Source organism: Branchiostoma floridae, chromosome 8, assembly GCF_000003815.2.
Source record: "Branchiostoma floridae strain S238N-H82 chromosome 8, Bfl_VNyyK, whole genome shotgun sequence".
NCBI lineage: Eukaryota > Metazoa > Chordata > Leptocardii > Amphioxiformes > Branchiostomatidae > Branchiostoma > Branchiostoma floridae.
This window is the reverse complement of record NC_049986.1, coordinates 13,319,387-13,339,214: the sequence shown is the minus strand read 5'-3', so window position 1 is coordinate 13,339,214 and position 19,828 is coordinate 13,319,387. Positions and strand designations below refer to the sequence as shown.

The following is a 19,828-nucleotide window of genomic DNA, read 5'->3' as shown; positions in this document are numbered from 1 at the left end:
TTGCAGATAACTTTTCTGGCAAGTCTCACTTCAGCAAAATCCCAGACTGGACAGTGCCAATATTTGGTAATAAAATGGCAAAGATACATTTTTGAGATAACATTTTTGAGATAACAAAAAAAACTGTTAAGGACATGTACAACTAGAGATTTTCCTGGTATGTTTGGTAGTTTTGGCTAGCAAATTGTAAATTAAGTCCATAAAGTGTCAAAAGAAATTTGCATACTTGTTTCAATGAGAGACCCAGTTGAATTTCAAAATGTTAATGGATGGGGACATTTTCTTAACCAAGCCTATATGCACATATTTATGCATGAGGATTGCTATAAACCAGCACCTGAATCACACCTTTGCAAGCAGCACGTGCCGTTAAGACCCGTATCCCTCTTTTCGTCCCCCCGCAGAGTCCTAGCCCACTCGGAGCTGTTGTTATTTCATGCGTCAAGTGGTAACATCCACTTTAATTTGTGCTCATCAAATTTGCATGAGATTTACCACTGCTAAAAATCATTGTATAAGCCACATCCTGACATTGACATACAACACACACCAAAGCTAAATGCACTTGATATTACTTATTAATGTGAGCTTAATCTCAGAAATCAGGAGACAATATAGCAACGTTCTGATCTTGCTGATAATTTTGTGTACGGAATTAATCCGTGTCCCTTTGCCCTTAATTCACCACATCCGTGCATGCTTAATGTGGGTCCCTAATGGGGTGGTAATGACAGAATAATGTGCCCTTTCCTGGAGGGCTGACAACCTATCTATCAAACCACCAACTGTTGGGGACAGGAGTGCCATATCTGGACATGCACGCAAAGATAAATCACCTATCTGCATGCAATGTACACTACAGTACTAGTACATTCATGTCTCTACATAAACATAAGATACAAGCAGCTCTTTTATGATTCAGGTGGTATCTCACTGCACTTGATGCACCGGTGTGGCACTGTGGGGTTCTAAAGACTACTCAACGAATTTCAGAGACAAAGAACCAATTTTCTTACGTTTTGTGTATTTTGTTGTCTCCTACGTCATACTTCTACGTATTACGCAATATCTACATTATAAAAAATCGGCGAAAATAACACAACAGTGCCACAGTGAATGAACCCCGCAGTGCAACACCAGTGCCTTAAGTGCAGCGATATACCACCTTTACTGTGATCTTGTTACCATGCGCCACTCTCCTTAGCTCTGACATTAACCCTCTCTCTACGTACTGAGGTTGCCTTTTGACACTGAGTTTTTATAATATAAGTCACAGTGTAATGCAGCAGGGAGATGCTTAGACTCTTAGAGCCTAGTGCTGTAAACTCATTTACCTCTGATGCGGTTTTATTTCATAGTGGGAGGATAAAGGAGCCTTTTGCTTTTTTTTTTAAATTTTCAGTTGAAACAATAGTCCTACAAGAGAAACATATTCATGGTGCCATAAATTTACAGTGCAGAGGTTTCTACAAAGATAAAACCACAATGAAAGTTTAAACATATATAGTGTAAATATACTATAAGTGTGTGAAGCATTGCCAGGTTGTGTCGTTACATCATAAACATCCATAAAGTATGTCCCAGTGGAGAGTCAACATGGGATGTCTCTCCTGAGGTTTTGTATATTAGATACAGGGTGAAATCTAACCTCAGGCCTTTTAGATACGACATTATCATGTACACATGTACCCATTTATGTAACTGATTAAATTTGTTGGTGTATAAAAAAAAAACTATAATGCATTATATCTAAGTACACAAGTATTTCAGTATGCACATCGACATGTGCACATATCATTTTATATGATTATCTTATTGGCAATCCAAATCAAATGTTGTTTGTATGCAGCAAACTTCATCTTCAATTTAACGGAAACTCTCAGAAATTGTGACAGTTAAAATAAAACCAGTAAATCTTTTGAAAAAAGCTGACTGTGTGAGAATTAGCGGGGGTGTTGTGCAGCCACAGTAGTGTAGAAACTTGTACTGCTAGGCCATGGCAATAAGGAACTAAAACCTCAAACCTGTCACTATGCCTTAAACTTGTCAAGCTGTGACTATGTAAAATAATTGCTATGGGGACCTTCTCAAGACTATCTTGAACCATTACGTGCAGGTATCTGAGGTGTACATACCTCAGGGATTACTGAAGCTTAAATAAAAGATCTCTTCAGTCACAATTCACCCTTCTTTACTACATGTGCCAGTTTTAAAGTACCAGAGAGAATTGTGGGGTTGATAATTCCACATACTGTACATTGAAATCATTAAAAACAAAACAAAAATACTGACAATCTACACTTCTTTCTCATAGGAACTGCTAGAGCTGACACTAGGCAAATCATCATCATTACTAATACTAATCAGTTTGCTGATAAATCATTTACGCAACAAAATAAACACCACCAGCTACAGTATTAGTCGTTACGGTGAAGCATATATAATCAAGCATGTACAGGCAGCAATCACCCAAAACAAGTCATGATCCATTTCACGGATTATGTCATTTCAAACCACCATATCCAATCACAGTCTATATGACTAAAAGACCCAATTTAATGGTTTAAACCTGTATCTGTATGATAAGAACGGGGAGGATGTGAGGGAGTCCCAGGGTGGATAAGGGAATTGTAAATATCTTGTAAAAGACAGGAGTGTTTTATGGGAAACCATGGGACTCAAGCTGTGCCATTCACATCGAAGCAAATATATAAATAATGGCAGATAAAAAATGTACAGGTCACATTTGTGCCGAACAATAATAAAAGAAACACCATTTCTATATTCTTCCATAAAGAGAGAATCATTTCAGTTTCTCGCAATAAAACATGTGTTAAATGTGATATTGACATGATATATAAATTGTTAATGACTAAATCATACTGTAAGTTTCTTTCCAGTTGTACATTGAAGAAAGAACGATGTTTTGCAATGCCATTCATTGTTAATTCATACATACCGGTAAGACTGAATAGACCAGGGTTTGCAATCTAATGCATTTGAAAAGAATGCATACATTTCCAATAACTGAGAGAACCAGTCTTTGGCTGATCCAAGTAGACAAAATGAAGATTGTAATTTACAAGGAGTGTCCAAACATGATCATTTCTAGATCTACAGTTTAACGTGTTGGAGCACACACATACATGCTTACCTCTAGTATCAACATTACAAAAGAAATGGCCACAAGCTATAGTTTGTATACATGTTGAAGCAAATAATGATCCTTACAACCACATATGCAAATCTTCAAGTATAATATTACAATCAAAATTTCCTGCATATACAAACAGACAGTGCTTGACACAGCCTGTGCCTAATACATGTCGTACAGTCCAAAAGCATCCAAAACAGACCACAAGTTTATAACCCTCATAAATGAACCATGAGTTTCTTTCTGATAGTGGCAAAGACTATATGTGCTGTTCCATTTATTCATACATACACATGTGCAAAGGATGAGGATATATCCTATACACACCAATGGGCAATGTTCACTATAATGACAGATGCTGCCTGTGCCAAAAGAAGAGTCCAAATGCCTGCAAATCAGACTGAAGATTCCTTCCTGATTTTAGTAAAACCTAAAATCTACACGTACAAATTATAAAGAATGTATTCATCAAAGCTCAGCCTTAATCAACAATTCACACAAAGGAAAAATCAAACATGAACCAGAACCTGCATATTACAAGACAGTGGTTAAAAGTGTACCTACATAGACATAGTAGACAGTGGTAGAAACTGTACCTACATAGACATAGTAGCGCTGCTTACGGCGTGTCCTCTCCATCCCGCCTGCGTACACACCTGCGCCGTGCCGATCTCCACGCGACCATCCTCCCTAGCCGGCGTGCGGCACATTCGCAGTCTGACACTTCATCAGGGGGGTGATAGATTAGCGCAGCGTGGCAGCACCAGCACTGATTCACGGCTGCCAGCGGGGACAGCTGCAGGGCTAATTCACAGGATTTCAACCAGATTGCTACAGCGTACGCTTGACTCCCCAATACAGGTCTTATTCCTGGCACTGCCTTCATAAACCAAAACCAAGAGTGGGGATCACATGTACTGTAATAAGCTGTGTATATCCTGCACAGTTGAGTAGGCTCATTAGCATAATATGGGAAGAATAATGGTATAACATTCCCAAGGCTACTAGAATTATTCTGCAGTTGCCTTTGATCAATGGGTAACATATTTGCTGAAAGCTGTTGGGTCAAACCATTCTTTGTGCAGGAACAGGGAGGGACAGGACCATTCTACCTAAGATAGAAAGGGACTTGATCAGCAAACTTGACTTTTTGGGAAGCTCCAAGGAGATGTTAGAAGAAAATTGTACTGTTTGCTAGCTTTGTACTGTTTGCTAGCTTTGTATCAGAAACAAGGAGCTAGAAAGCGATTTTGCCTTACAACATCTGCTTGAAGATTAACCTTTTATACCAATTCCTCTACCAATATGTATATAATGCTCGGTATAAATATGATCACATGCATCGGTTCATTCACCTCATCCCTTTAGTAGAGCATCGTGATGAAATCTCTAACCAACCTGCAAATTCAGACGAATGTTCTTCCAAGTTGAAGTTTCAGATGACCTATTGTTCTCTCCCCACATTACCTGGTTGGCTGGGAACAGCAATTTGTTTGCTTGTGGAGTGTGAAAGACAGAGCGACCTGCACTAATTGCCGCTTGATGAAAATCGATTTGAAAATTATGCAGAGAAATCTGGGCACAATACTGTGGAGGAAGCTTAACTGTCCCATGTAACAAGCTTGTTGGAACAGATCTGTGTGGTGGTTAGTTTGAAATATCCGATAAATCATGTCATGTCTGCAGGCAGACTACAGTGACTACATTGTAACATCCATTAAAAAGTTTATTTTGCAAAACACAATGATTCATACTACCAAAGCATGCTACCTTTTCATTTCAACCCAAGCAGGGATTAAAATGTTTTTTCTACACATCTGCACTAGCCTAGGTAACGTTACATGCAAATTACATAAAAGATACAGCATGCAGCTACAACCTTCCAAAAAATTACCAGTAATCTATGGACCTACAGATTGCAGTGGCAGTGTGTAATTTGCAGCATATAATCACATCACTCTTCCACTGATGTTAACATTTTAATGACTCTTCTGATCCCTGGACGAGCCCCAGGCCTTAAGATGACATCTGATGTTCTGTGACAAAAGGAACCCTTGAGATTGGATTAGCAGGTTAACAGATGACCTATCAGATAAAGTACAGCATCTTTCCCAGTCAAGAAACACTTAGGTTGACAGATATGCCTATTTTACCCATTATAATTTCTTCAAAAAGATATATATCATCTTTTTATGGGCCATATTTGATGATACCTGAGCTGCTTCCCATTTATCATGGGATTGTTATAATCATGTGAAAATTCTTGTACAAGCCTTAAATTTGTCCAAGACAGAAGTTCATATGGCAGAGGAATGATACCAGTAAGTTATTCTCACTCACTGTCATTCTCATTCAAACTTCAAAGTATCTCTTTTACATGTGATGGATAAAGTACAGCACAGCTGAATTTGTGTAATACCAACATTTTTCACCAGATGGCATCTTCCTTACCAAATGAAATGACAAACCCCATTGCATTGAATCCTCCCTCCATTGTCAACGCATGTTGCAATAATCCTTTAATTCTGGGTCCCAAGAAATCCCCCCTTTTCATCGGAAAGGATCCAACAGCAATTGAAGGATAATTCTTTGAGAGCTAAGCTTTCAACAAAATACAATCAGCTCCAAAGTGCTGCTGTGCACAAAAATTGGAGCTTTACATAGAAACCAATTGCACAATCACTCACTACAAAGTAGAGATGAATAGCATGTTAACAGAAAAACTAGGACAAACTTTCCTCAAAACAGAAGTATGTAACATGACTTCCGTGTGATGCATTGTAAATGTAAGCCAATTACATTATATCTATATACTATAGCTATATCTACTGTCAGCCACTACAAAGCAAAAGTTGAATTCTGTTTGACACACTTGGAAGAGCTATTTGAGTTTGTTCAATGTTTATCATTTGAGAGGAATGATATACAGAAAACTGCTACCATTTTCTGTAAAGAATGGGTCAGGTCAATACCTGGTAATTATAAGGCATTGATTTTTTTATGCAGGAGGGGGGGGGGGGTCATGGTCTCTCAGCACCACTGGACGAATGATGTTCAAAATCCTCTTAGTCTTACCGGTAATGTTCTGGTATGTATGCGAAGAAATATGAAATTTCCTAACATTATACAAATATATCTTGTATTCCCTTTAGTTGAAACCTAAATTGAAATGGTACCTGTCCAATTTGCTGCCCAACAGCACACGCCAAACAGGAATAACAATATATTATTTGCATATACCACAAGGCAGACACATAACAAACAGTTATTGATCCAAACCTTGGCATGAAACTGACACGACAGGCAATAAAAACCCTTATTTACTCTGTCACAGCAATCAGTTTCACAGACAGTAAAATTTAGCAAGCTGCCATTTCAGCCAATGAAGCTCATTAACTGGCAAACAACTGTAAAGTTATGCAGTTTGGGAGGGAAAGTGAGACAAATGTGCTGAAGCAAACATTGTGTAAGGACATTCTTGTTGAGATGGATCAAACATTAAACTACATGCACATGGGATTGTATATTTACAATATACCACATCCTGGTCCAAAGACAGGGATGCAAATTCACAATACAAGGTCTTGTTATGCTGCACACATTCACTGACTGAGTTAACACATTTGACAAAGAAATGGATCATCAAAACCACAAAAATCATATATGCATAACTGTATACATTGCACAGTAAAAGAATGAATCATTTTTCCTAACTGTGAACAAAATTTAGATCATATGAAAGCTTAGCATCAATAGCCTGGAGTCCAGCCTTGTTCCCTTTGGTTTGCTCCCAAAGGTTGCTACTCTAAAAGACTAATAAAGGCTACAAAAATCTACACTAGGAGAATGGTGTTTATGATCTTTTGTGACCATTATTGACTGAATATATAAAAGAAAAACGACATTCAACAAAAAAATATACAACAAGCATCTGTTTCTAGTAGAGGGAACTACATTGTACTTCAAAATGAACAGGATTAAATCCTTTCTATAATCTCTAATCCAAAGTCTGGTGGGGAAACAGGTGGTGCTATTCTTTTTAAACTTAAGTATAACACAAACCTAAAGTCTGTTACTCTAAGCCTATAAGGAGAAGAACAATTACGAAGCAGTTGCCCAGTAATCTTTGTGTTCACCTTCTCCTTGCTGTCTACAACTGTAGCCAATATCTTACCAAACTTTGAAAGTCACTCTTGATCTAATATGAAACACAACAAATATATCTGAATTTTCCCACAGTAGACTAAGAGTAAGAGATGTGGTAAGCTGATGATGTCAGTACTGTTCTGTCTTGTATATTAGGTGTACATGTGTCATACACTATGAACTGCACTTGTGTCTCGTTACTCTGGTGGTAGTACGTCATGTATGACCAAGAACATTCAAGCATATACAACCATCACAATGAGAAATTCTGTAGGGAAGTATTTACCCTAACCTCGTACCATAACCTGGTACCCATCGTTTTCAGCTTGTATTACAGAGGTGACCATTAGGAACCAGTCACAAGCTGAAAACGGCTGGATACCCACTAATGCCATGTGCATGCATGGTTGAACTTGTAGGGTTTGTGCACTGTGAAAGCTGATACTGCTCCCTGGCGCTACCAAATTAGTCAGTAGCAATCACATCCAAGGTTTTGCAGCCAGCCCTGGTAACCTGCGCACCGCTGGAGCAACATCTGTTCCTGCGCTAACTGGGAGATTATACACAGATGGGTACTGCTGTGTTTATGTAGGAGAGTTTTCTTACCAGTTCCAGCATTGAAACATGAATAAACATTTTTGTTAACGCAGATTGATCCTTGCATTAAAGCAACATATGGTCTGCAAAATACATGTAACTACATGTAAGTGCTACACAATCATAGAACACGCAGCCAACAGTTGTCCAGTTTTTAGGGCCAACCTCTTAAACATTGTTGAACCTAACTGTAAAGATGAGTTAGTTTAAACAATCCATATTATATCATGATTTGTGCAACTTACCCAACGAACTGACAAGACTAGGGTCTGTCGACGTAACCACCTTTGCATTCTCGTAGTAAAGCAAATAAAGGTACGTGTAGCATGCAAATGGTAATTCTGCAGGGCTGCCTGGTAACTGAGAGGTAAGTGTTGGTTCTAGCAACTGCAGCGTGGAGTGGAGCATACCACTATGAAAAAGGTGGGGACTAATGTGTTTTGAAACATTTTATATTCGCTAGGAGAGAGTAGACCTGGTCTGGGCAAATCGCCCCTGATGATGATGATGATAGATTAGCTACCTGATGACAGTTTGACTGCTGTATCCACAAATCAAAAATGACTTACAGTGTATGTACTGTGGGACCAAACACAAACTTGCAGCCAGTTGTATCAATATAAACCTAGAAACAAGCCGTAAATATTTCATAGAAAAGATCATCTGGATTTTATCTGGCAGTATGAAAAAAAAACAAGAAGAACAAAAATGCACTGTACAGAACAATTCTAGGCAAGCTGTAGACCATCTACTGTTTCTAAATGACGTGTGATGTAGACAGCTGTCAGTACACATGTATTTGACATTGACATCCTTAGTGTACCTAAAAGATATCCCATGGCATTTAATCAAGCCTTTTAGGTAATCAAATATCGTGCACAAGACCTGATAAGACATCATCGTCATACATGCTATCATACCAATCTAATAGTAAATACAATCATGTGAAAAGTAACACTTGTATAGCAAAGTTTCATTGTGTAATCTTTAATAGTTAGGGAGCATACAACTTTCAAGAGGCAGACTGTTCCCTACAAATCTCATCAAACTCTGGAATCATTGATAACATTGATACGAGTCAGGATGCATCTGGCTGGTCTTGTCTTGGATCTCCATATCTCAAGACTACAGCTTCTCCCTCAACAACTCACAGTCACTCATCTTTACTTTACAGGGAAAACTTTGACTAATGTTGTTATACGTATTTCAATTTGTCTAAACAGTCAGACCACTGTTACTATGGGTGATGTATTAAACAGTTGTTCCACTAATATACAAAGAGTTCTCTGCGGTGTATCGTCATGTGACCTACATATTAAAATGTAGCTCATTACTCCCATAATAACTAAAAGGAATTAATGAAAGTGTCACAGCTATCTGAAAATTTCTGATAACTGGTATTTCAAATTTCATTTTCCAGAGACAGTTACAAATGTACATGTACAATACCAGTATACCCAGGGCTTACCTAAGGATGTGTTTATTTTCCTGAGTTTGACCTGAATTTCTTGATAGGTCCCATCTGCTTGTGATGACAAAAATGTACATGGGCTTATTATAACCCCAAAGTGCTGACAGCCAGATTTAATACTTCCTCTGCAGGTTTCTGTTACTCTTATAGTCACAGAATGACATTTCTGGACAGGTGTGAAAAATATCTTTTCATTAGGCTCCCCCCCCCCCTGAAACATTGGAAAGCGCTATATGGCTATCCTGGTAGAATAAATAAACAAGTGAATTCAAATTAAGTTGTCATTCAGAGTAAAAAGACCTAGAAAATAGTCGAATAGAATCAGATCATGACTCATAATGCATTTCAGGGTAATTATACCTTGACAGAGCACAGATAAGACCGTAAGAGGTACAGTAATCCATGAGAATGACTATAATATGTCTTGTATAATATGACCAAAAAGCAAATTGGTCTAGCCCTCTACCAAGTGACCTCTTGTATCACAAATCTTGACCTTGTTAACAAGAGAAACATCCCCAGGAAGGATCATTATGGGAATAAAACAATGTGCAGCTTTCCCCTTTCTTCAACTTCTTTATCTTATTTTCTTCCAAAAAAGTTTCATGCATACAATTCTTTTCAATTTCTAGCTTTTATACCAACAACCAACCCACAACGCCCCCACCCCAATAATGTTTGGTCCGTTCCTAAAGCCTCCATCAAGCACAAGTTCCTGTATTACTCTTTTGAGTTAATGGAACCATGACCTTGTCAGAGATCACACAGACCAGTGAATGGTAACATTCAAGCTTTTAAGTGGGAAAGTGAGCACCAGGAAGTCTTCAAAACACAACGAAGCACTTACACTGTTACAGTTCAATACAACAAGCCTACTTAAACTACATCTGGCTGTCAATAATACCTTTCTACCATCAAGTAGAGGTAATCAGTGACAGGACAAACTCCTTCACATGATTTTTAAGAATGGTACTTAAAATACACCATGGCAGATATTAATGCATGTGTTTACTTGTGTAACAATACTTACATGTCGAGTCAGGAACCCTGTGACTTGAACAAGTCATACCAAGTGTACAGTCTTATGAGAAAAAAAACACACTCTAATGATTCAGAGTTTTTAGTACATATGCAGCGACCCAGTACATTGTATGCTTCTTTGAGTGCTACAGAATACTGATACAGGTAGATATATTATATATCTATAAATTGTATCTATATCAATATAGCAGGTATAACTATAAGTATAACTATAACCACTGGCTTTGTAGCCTCCTTTGCAGACTTCTGGAGTGGCATCATTTATTTTGGGGTCAATTTTCAACATGGGCTAAGGTTTACTATGCTGGAAAAGGGAGTTTTTGAGCACCAAGAAAAAAAGCAATCAGTGCTCCTGCAAAAAAAAACGCTGCCACTCTACAGGTCCTCAAACTCAAAGGAGGCTAACACCTTTGCAAGCACACAGCATGGTAGCAGCTGTTTATATCACACTTGTTTTTTTTAGCTTGAAGTACATAAGTGTAAAATCCATGTGACAGCTAGACATACCTGTCCCCAGGAGTATGGCGCTCTTCTGCGGGTGGGTGACATCATCTTGGCAGTCAATGTTGTACCCTAATGTCGCCCTCAAACAGCCTGCATGTCCGCCACTCTCCTCCGCCCCTCAAGCTGTGACACCTTCACCCGATCTCCAGCTGTAGAGTCGATATACAAACAGCGCCAAAACAATTTACACAATGGCATGATTTCATATTCATTCAAAAGTCTAGACCTCTATGTCTGGTTATCCTTCCGTAAGCCGGAATGGGCAGTCGCAGTAAATAAAAGTGACACCATATACACACAGATGCAAATACACCGCCTTAGGCAATTCATATAAGACTTACAGCGTACTCAAGTGGCATTGGTAAGACTGTAAGTAAGAAGCTATGCTGTACATTGTGTATGTACCTCTTGTCTAGTCCTTTATCCTTATGGCTCATTATGAAAACAGGTTTGACAAGACAGGCAGCACAGTAAAAACATTCCAAGGAAAGGTTTCAGCAGAGATAATAGTGAAAGGAAAACAACCCTCTGAAGGATTTTCTATTTCAAATCTGAAGGGGGGGGGGGGGGCAAAATATAATTTTTATTCCATCCAATGAATCTATTTCAACTTAATTAAGATGTCTGCTCACCTGCAGCCTTTTATAAACTCTTTTGTTCCATTGTTACATATCACTACCTCTTCCAGATTCAGGGGACCACTATGGTTTTCTATTCCGGTCAAAATTCAACTACGACGTACTTCAGCCAACTACGCCGTACTTAAGCTTACTACGACGTACTTACGCTTACTACGACGTAGCTCACAGAAGTGGATCCGATACGGCTTAACTTCTTGAAGTACGCCGTAGTTGCCAGCAGTCCGGCCTAACTGAACTACGTCGTATATGGTTTTCTATCCCGGTCAAAACTCAAGCATTTACAGTAACCCGAACTACGTATTTTCAGTCACCAATTTGTATATCACCTTGACACATAACGTTATTGTATTCTCATTGAATACGCTACACTGAGAAAAAGATAAAGACCAAAAAAGTCCTAGCTCAACCGTTTCCATAGCCTTCTTGTCGAAGGCAATAACCGAAAATATACGCTTCTTGGCGAAGGCAAAAATGCGGAATGACCCAGATTTAAATATGTTACTTACAAAAAGCAATCGCAGATCCACGCAATTCTTGTGTGTTTTACATACGGCTGTATAAACAAAATGTACATACCCTTTTGTGTAGACTTGTTAAAAAAATAGAATCAAACCACCCAAGCGATAGAATGTCTGGATTGAAATGAAGTACATATACACTCGAGCCTCAGGTGAATCATAGAACAATGTACCACAACTCGTCCAACCACAAAAGTAGCCTTAGTCCCCGCTCCTATGTCCTGTTAAGGAGGACATCACAGTAGGCACCCCTTCCAAGAAAGCTACCCCATACAAGAGACAAAGAAGTGGCTTCTACATGTAATTATCTCGACTTTGCCCTATAATTAGTGCGGCCTCGGATCATTATAAATCTGCTTGAAGAATATAACTTTATTTTATAAATCTCAGGATGGAATTCTTAACATTTAATGCATGTCGACAATGTTTTATTCAATAGACATTGAAGTTACACCTGTGGCTGTTCCGACAGGTTTGAAGCCTGACTGTCACTAAAAAAACATTAAAATCTCTCAACCTAACATCTGCTTGGGGGCAGCATTCGAATTCCTGTTTCAGTGTTTCCAAGGAGCTTTTATAAATTTAAAGCCCCTTGGTGTTTCAGTGCAATGATATCAAGTTTGCCGGGCCGGAACGGGCCTTAGTTTGAACAGACCATTTCTTTTTTTTAACCTCCTTGGTCAGACCGTACCTCAGGTCAGTACGATTATTACGATGTATATGGTGTTCTATTCCGGTCACAACTCAACTACGGCGTACTTCAGCCAGGCCGTACTTCAGGCAACTACAGTGTACTTCAGGTTTAAACCGTATCGGATCCACTTCTGTGAGCTACGTCGTAGTAAGCTTAAGTACGGCGTAGTTGGCTGAAGTACGCCGTAGTTGGATTTTGACCGGAATAGAAAACCATAGACCACATACTTTCCACAAGCAGGGCAAAGCAGACTTATGTAAACAGAACTGCACAGTATCAAGTCCTTACAGGACACACCCCCTTCAACAGATACTCATCAAACATCCTCAGCAGGCCCTGGGATCAAACACTTCAAAAGATAAACCATAAACTTTAGAAGACAAAGCAGTCATAAGGTTAATTTGATTAAAAACTTAGCTTTTGGAGGTGATGGGAAGATATTTTATCTTTAGTTATTCTCCAACATTGACAGGTGGTCTCAAATATATATTTTACCAGAGACATCTCAATTCTCAATTGCTTGCCTTCTTTGTCAGTCTATTCATGCTTCACAAAGTCCTTTTGATTTTATCTGTTTTAGGATGAAAGACACAACAAAAAGGACATAGCCTGAATACCATACCCCACCCCGATCTCAAAAATATATATCGATAGATATTTTTGAGATCGGGCTGCGGTCTGATATCCAGGCTAAAAAGGACACTGCCATCTTTTCAAATACTGTATTTTATACTAATTTTACACATAACATATGACTCAACATCTATTCACCCCAAGACGCTCTAACACATACAAGTGTTAGTCACCAGTGCAAAGTTAATTGCTTTTTCTGAGCAGATGTTCAAGCCTCAGGGGATTTTGCCAGACATTTAGAGATGGGGTCAACAAAGTCAGCAACAGAACATACATGTAACAAACAGGATGTGTTAGCAGGATGAAAGTTGTATACATGTCGTGCTAGGTAGAGAATAACAAATAATGTAATGGCTCAATGCAAGTTTTCAAACCATGTGTTACTTGTACAAATGTAGTTGCACTGCTTATACTCAGCTACTGCTGCTTCAATTAATACTAATACACTAACTTATTTGAACATTCTTCATCCCTGGTAAGACATAAGGCCAAGAGTTAATAACATATTAATATAATAGTAACAGGACATTTAAAGCAACTTACAATATAAATTTAAAACAGGAGAAGAGGATACCCACGTCTACATTGAGTACCAGACTATTCTAGTGTTTGAAGAGTAAGTATGCCTATGTACATTTTGTGTAAATGCAGTGGCCAGGTTATTAATGGCATGGGTAACAAGACATGACACTTTCCAATCTGAAGTAAGAAAGAATCTGCTTTGCATTTCACGTTTATAAAGGAATCAGACTGCAGGTCTTGGGCCCGACATGTATCTTTGAAGTTGCTGGCTCAAGACAACCCTTTGCGTTTCAGGCTCATATATACGGAATCAAGTTCTCTGTCTTGGGTCAGATGTGAATCTTTGAAGTAACAGGCTGGAGACAACCCAGTCCCAGTCTGTACCCCTGGTGTCACAGATAAACATACTAGTCCTTCTTCATGCACAGACTAAATACTGATTGTCACTTTGTCTACCATGGGCTAACTGAGGGTGCTGAGGACAAACCTGACAGGGTAATACCACCCCATCTATCTACTGTCAAACTTTGCTTCCATCTAATCACAACCAGGTTTCTACTGTTATTTTTTTTCAAGTCTCAAAATTTACTTTGCCTATAACTTCATGGAGGCTGCAGAATCCTCAACAAGATGAGGGTGGCAGCCTCAAATGAAAGAAGAAGAAGAACTAGCGGGTGACAAAAAATTGTGCTGCCATTTAGTTTAAACAAGAACAACAGCACAGTCAATACACACTGTACTGCTGCTGTCTGTTCACAAAGTGTACACTCCAAGATCACAGGCAAGATAGTCAAGAATTGTTTACAACATGCTCTAATGTGGTGGCATCTTTCCTGACTTGCATTTGCAAATAGTTGTATTTCGTTCACACCACAATCAAAATTAGAATTGTGTCATTCTTGTTTTCTGACCCATGTCATGAAATTATGATATAAAAGATAGGAATACATTCAAACCCTGGAAAGTTTTGTTCTTTATCCATGGAATCACTTGAGCAGCCTCTCAACATGTTTGGTCACTCATGACCAGGGTTACAGTCTAGTGGAAAATGGGTCTGTTTGTTTTTTGTTTGGGGTGTACTGTATCAAACTGATGCTTTGGTACAAAATAAAACACTACAGTGCAAGGGGAAGTGGGGTGTTCTAGCTGTCTGGGCATAAGCTATGATAATGTAAGTCTGTATCAACATTTGAGGCACCAGTGTGGCCCTGCCTCCAATATACATGTTTGCAATCAACAGAATTGTGTTACTAGTATTCTATGACATATGTTATTTAAACTTAAGAGGTTGGTACTCAAGTACATTTGTATAAGCCTCAACAGTCAAAATCAGTGCAAACTTTAACGTTACTCATGGCGATTCATTCAGGGTATATTAAAGCTGTACACAATTTGTACTGCTGGAGAAAACTGCAGCTTGCCTGCAGCTGGCTTGTGAAAAAAAAGTCCTCTTCTTGTCTATGACTTTGTAGTATGAGATCGACGGGTCTTGTATTAAATCAGTGCCGATCTTGGATCTTCATTCAATAGGCTACCATGATTCATCGTTGCCCATAGTACTTCTCAAACCATCTATGAAAGTGTGCTTCCTCTTTGTTTTGATTGAAATATTTAAATAGCGTACGAGAACGGAGTAAGCTCATCAACAGATGATTGATGACATTTGCTAGGTGCATGCAGCATAGCGTTACGACGCATATTTACGATACATGCATCCTTACGGATTCATCTTAACCCAGATTCTCAAGCTAACAAAACAATACCTTATTGTTTACCTTAAATCGACGTCAGTACCGTTTGCAAGTCTGCCTGTTTCTGTTTTGGCGCTGCAATGATGTGACAGGATTTGACCCGCGTTGACCTTACGCACAGCATCGAAACAACAACATGATAAAATTACCACAGTAATATGTTGTAAGCAAAATATTCATACTTTTCCTAAAGATAAATGTTGAATGTGTGTGTTAATTAGAAACTCTATTACTAGTTTGTATTATACTTACCAGAGTTTATAAACCATAAAATTAATCTAATGCGTTTATGTGTGGACGCTATGGATTCTTCTAAATCTTTAAATGGAGAGGTATATATATTTTTATTTTATTCTTACATAAACTGTTCATTGTAATTCCACTTTAAACTAAATAACCAACTGATGTATAAAATATTATGCTCAAAATCATTATTTTTGTCTTTATCAAAGCCTTGGATTTTATATTTGCTTACTATTATATCTAACTTAACGTACTAGTTCCCCCATAGAAATAATTGGCTATTCCACCAACCGGAAGTAACCCGTGCTGGGAACTCGGGAAACCCGTCTACGGTCTTTCTTTTCCCTCCTCCATCTTGGACAGTAAGCACCATGGCGGCTGCTGTCGAGAGGTATAACATCTTATATTTCGTAAAATATGAAACATTGAACTCAAATTTTAGTAACAAATGGTAGCGGAGACATGTAGCTCATTCACTGGTTACATTTGCTGCCCGCCATTGTCAGTACTTTGCAGAATAAACTAATCGAAACTGTTCAATCAGTGAGGTAGCAAGATGGCTGCCTCCATCACACCAGAACCATCTGTTTGATCATAATTTTTTGGTGCACTTTCGAAAGAAGTTTTTTAAGTTTTCAAAAGATCATAACATAGCTTATGAACGTATATTATATATGAAATATTTTTGCTTGCCAAGCCGATCATAATTTATTGAATTACAGCACAAATAAATTTATAACATTTCTACTGCATAGTTCTGCCTCTGTCATAACACGTTGCTGCATTGTGTCTTAAGTATTTTATGATTTATTGGGAAATATTACAAATTCAACTTACATTACATCGTAAAGTTGGCTAGTAAACATATTTTAATCAGATTACAGCACTGATGGGGGCCACTTAGAGATTTTAGCATCATAATAATTTCTTGTCCCCAAATCAGACCTGTCTAATCATCCCAGTGGAGCTTGACCTGATTAGCACATAATTTGTATCTGTACAGTACAGGTACACAATTTGTTCCGGTACTGTGTTGGTACCATACACAGATCTACTGACTTCTCTAAAGGTAACACCTATGTGATGACTGCTTCTTACTTGCTACCTTTCCATCTGTGCAGCAGTACAATTGAGAACCTGGAGACCGCTCCAGTGGAGGTTCCTGAGATCAAGCTGTTTGGTCGCTGGAGCAGTGACGATGTCCAAGTCAATGACATCAGCTTGACGGTATGTTATACTCAACTTGCTGCGAATGTCTAAGGAAGTTTTTGCCATGTTTAAGTTTGTGGTTCACCGTTGAAACAACTGTAATGTAAGACGGCAAATGTTCATGTTGTCATGAACTTGCTCAGAGAGCGTACTGCAAAAAGTAGGAAATGTAAATTACCGCCATCATAAACCTTAATGAATTTATAGTATGTTGTATTATAGTTGATTTTGCTTTGGTATGTTGTTGCCAGAGTGGCAGTTGATGCAGTAGACATGCTTCATAGTGGAATGTAATTTTCGTAGAGCTATTGTTAAGTTGAACTCATTCTCATCGTCACTAAGTACAGTAGGGTCAACTCATCCTCACTACATAGCATTTAATAGCACTTGTAGCTAGTTAGGTAAATATTAGGTGTGACAGATTCCGTGTAATATTACCAGCTGCTGCCATGCTGCATGCCTGAGGATCTGGATGTATTATGCTGAAAGGTTGTTTGAGAGAGAAACTTTGACAGATACAAATGTCGATATGACAATGAATGTACTTAAAATTGGTGCTTTCCCTCCCCAGGATTATATCCCAGTCAAGGAGAAGTTTGCCAAGTACCTGCCCCACTCTGCAGGCCGCTATCAGACCAAGCGCTTTCGTAAGGCCCAGTGCCCTATTGTAGAGCGCCTGACCTGTTCCATGATGATGCACGGCCGCAACAATGGCAAGAAAATCATGGCAATGCGCATCGTCAAGCACTCGTTTGAGATCATCCACCTTCTAACGGGCGAGGTGAGTTCAAACATAGCCCGAAGTTTCTCGTATTAATAGAACTGTTTATGGAACTAGTACAAGTAAAATAAACTGGTCACTTAAAATATGGTGGTTCAACAGACACTCACTAAAATGTTGACTTTACTAACAAATTTGTGAAGCCAAACACTAGAATTGTACATATTTATAACCAAAATGAAAAGAAGGATGCATCAAACCACAATGTGAAACCTTACATACTGTAATAAAGAGATATTTAGGGTTTTTGACACAGTGTTCCCAGATCATTGGCCCGCGTTATTTGAATGCAGGAAAACGTGTCCCAAAAAAGAAAAGATCTTGAATATTCTGTTGCTAAAATAAAAGTACATCAGTTACCAAGCACTTTCCGGAGTTTTCCATGTCAATAAGAAGTCATGAGATGTTGGCCACTGGAGAGCCGTCAACTAAACATGAATGGGACCTATGATATTTTTGTTGACATCAGTTACTTAATTATTTTTGTCTGCAATTCAGAACCCGCTGCAGGTTGTGGTGAATGCCATCATCAACAGTGGGCCACGTGAAGACTCCACACGTATCGGCCGTGCTGGTACAGTCAGAAGACAGGCTGTCGACGTGTCCCCCCTCAGGAGAGTCAACCAGGTCAGTGTCCTCGGTTTTATAACATTTACTCTGCTTCAATCCAAATGTATCCTTGACTAATCTCCTATGGTAGCATAAGATAGTGTCAAAAGCTGCCAGAGGAGTGAAGCTGGCCTAGGAGTAGTCTTTGGCCAGTGTCTGATGACTCCCTTTGGCCAGCTGTACTCCCTAGCCAGCTTTGATACTATCTTATGCCACTGGTAAATCTGCCTGGAGATTATCCTTGACTACCAATAATTTATGTTAATCCTGAATGTGTATAGAAACTTGATGTTTTGTTGGTTGTGTTCTGTAGGCTATCTGGTTGTTGTGTACCGGTGCTCGTGAGGCGGCCTTCAGGAACGTGAAGACGATTGCAGAGTGCTTGGCTGATGAACTGATCAACGCTGCCAAGGTAAGCCTTGCAGAGAGCTGCTTACGTGATAGTTCAATTAACCAGTATCTTTGGTTAGCTAAGTTTCATTCATATTCATCTCATAAGTGTCATTGCTACAGCTTTGTTAAGTCACAGTTGCAGTCAGACATTTATTATTGTAAGTAAGGTCATGTATATTTGATTATTTATATGGATGACATCCTCTGAGAACCCCAAAACTGATGTGAGCATACGAATAAAAAAAAGTTTGACCAAAAAAAGTTGCATTCATTATGAAATCTAAGTGGTCTGAGGAAGGTTGAACATATGACCGTACACACGCAGAATATAGTATGCCAAACAATAGATTCTTCATTTTTGTTGTTTCACATCTTCTTTGACCTTGGAATATTTTATGATGTTTTCCAATATTTGTTTTTGCAATCCACGGTATGTATTTGGTTATTTTGAAGCTGCTTTGTACGATTTACAGTGTGGTTGAAAACTGTTTTTTATTTATTTTTGGAAATGGCCAAAAATTGATCCGCGCGCGGATGTCATCCTTATGATTAAATCAACATGGCCTAATCTCCTAGCAAATGAAGGTCACAATGTTTTTTTGACAACACGACTATTATGATGTTTCAGCCTAACTCATCTGCTTAGAGATTATATTGTTAGAAGTAGTTTGCATATTCTTTATAATGGAATGATAACTGTACTCCGGAAATTTTAACTGTCACTACATCTTACTTCATCAGGGATCCTCCAACTCCTACGCTATCAAGAAGAAGGATGAGTTGGAACGTGTGGCCAAGTCTAACCGTTAAGGTGGACACCTGGTACAGCTGGAGATGCACCTGCTCTTTCAGCTGCAGATTGCTCTGACCAGCTACATCAGAGAAAATAAAATATTTCCTCACCTGTAGATGTGCAGTCTG

The 19,828-nt window shown here is 38.7% G+C and overlaps 2 protein-coding genes across 3 annotated transcripts in view; one reads left to right on the top strand and one right to left on the bottom strand.

Annotated features, from left to right (window-relative positions):
- LOC118420773 (divergent protein kinase domain 1A-like) overlaps window positions 1–15,835 on the bottom strand; it is a 63,796-nt gene extending 47,961 nt beyond the window's left edge. The window contains exons 1-2 of one of the 2 annotated variants that reach the window (XM_035827754.1): window positions 15,697–15,835; window positions 10,917–11,062 (exon numbers count right to left, since the gene is read on the bottom strand). In XM_035827754.1, the coding sequence (XP_035683647.1) occupies window positions 10,917–10,961 (45 nt within the window). In that variant the 5' untranslated portion in view covers window positions 10,962–11,062; window positions 15,697–15,835. Of the gene's footprint in view, window positions 1–3,754; window positions 3,897–10,916; window positions 11,063–15,696 lie in introns of those variants that run through there. The other variant, XM_035827756.1, reaches the window with a different exon arrangement.
- Window positions 15,836–16,192: 357 nt separating this feature from the next.
- LOC118420855 (40S ribosomal protein S5) lies at window positions 16,193–19,815 on the top strand. The gene is made up of 6 exons (XM_035827899.1): window positions 16,193–16,306; window positions 17,037–17,142; window positions 17,696–17,905; window positions 18,404–18,532; window positions 18,828–18,926; window positions 19,649–19,815. The coding sequence occupies exons 1-6, from the start codon at window positions 16,287–16,289 to the stop codon at window positions 19,715–19,717; spliced, it is 633 nt and encodes a 210-aa protein (XP_035683792.1). The 5' UTR covers window positions 16,193–16,286; the 3' UTR covers window positions 19,718–19,815.
- Window positions 19,816–19,828: the final 13 nt, after the last annotated feature.

What these genes read in the sequence shown, in the direction of transcription:
- LOC118420855 (XM_035827899.1), top strand. Translation starts at nt 16,287, where the DNA reads ATGGCGGCTGCTGTCGAGAG. An exon ending in CCCTCAGGAGAGTCAACCAG is followed by an intron (nt 18,533 to 18,827) that starts GTCAGTGTCCTC and finishes TGTGTTCTGTAG; the next exon opens with GCTATCTGGTTGTTGTGTAC. An exon ending in AACTGATCAACGCTGCCAAG is followed by an intron (nt 18,927 to 19,648) that starts GTAAGCCTTGCA and finishes TTACTTCATCAG; the next exon opens with GGATCCTCCAACTCCTACGC.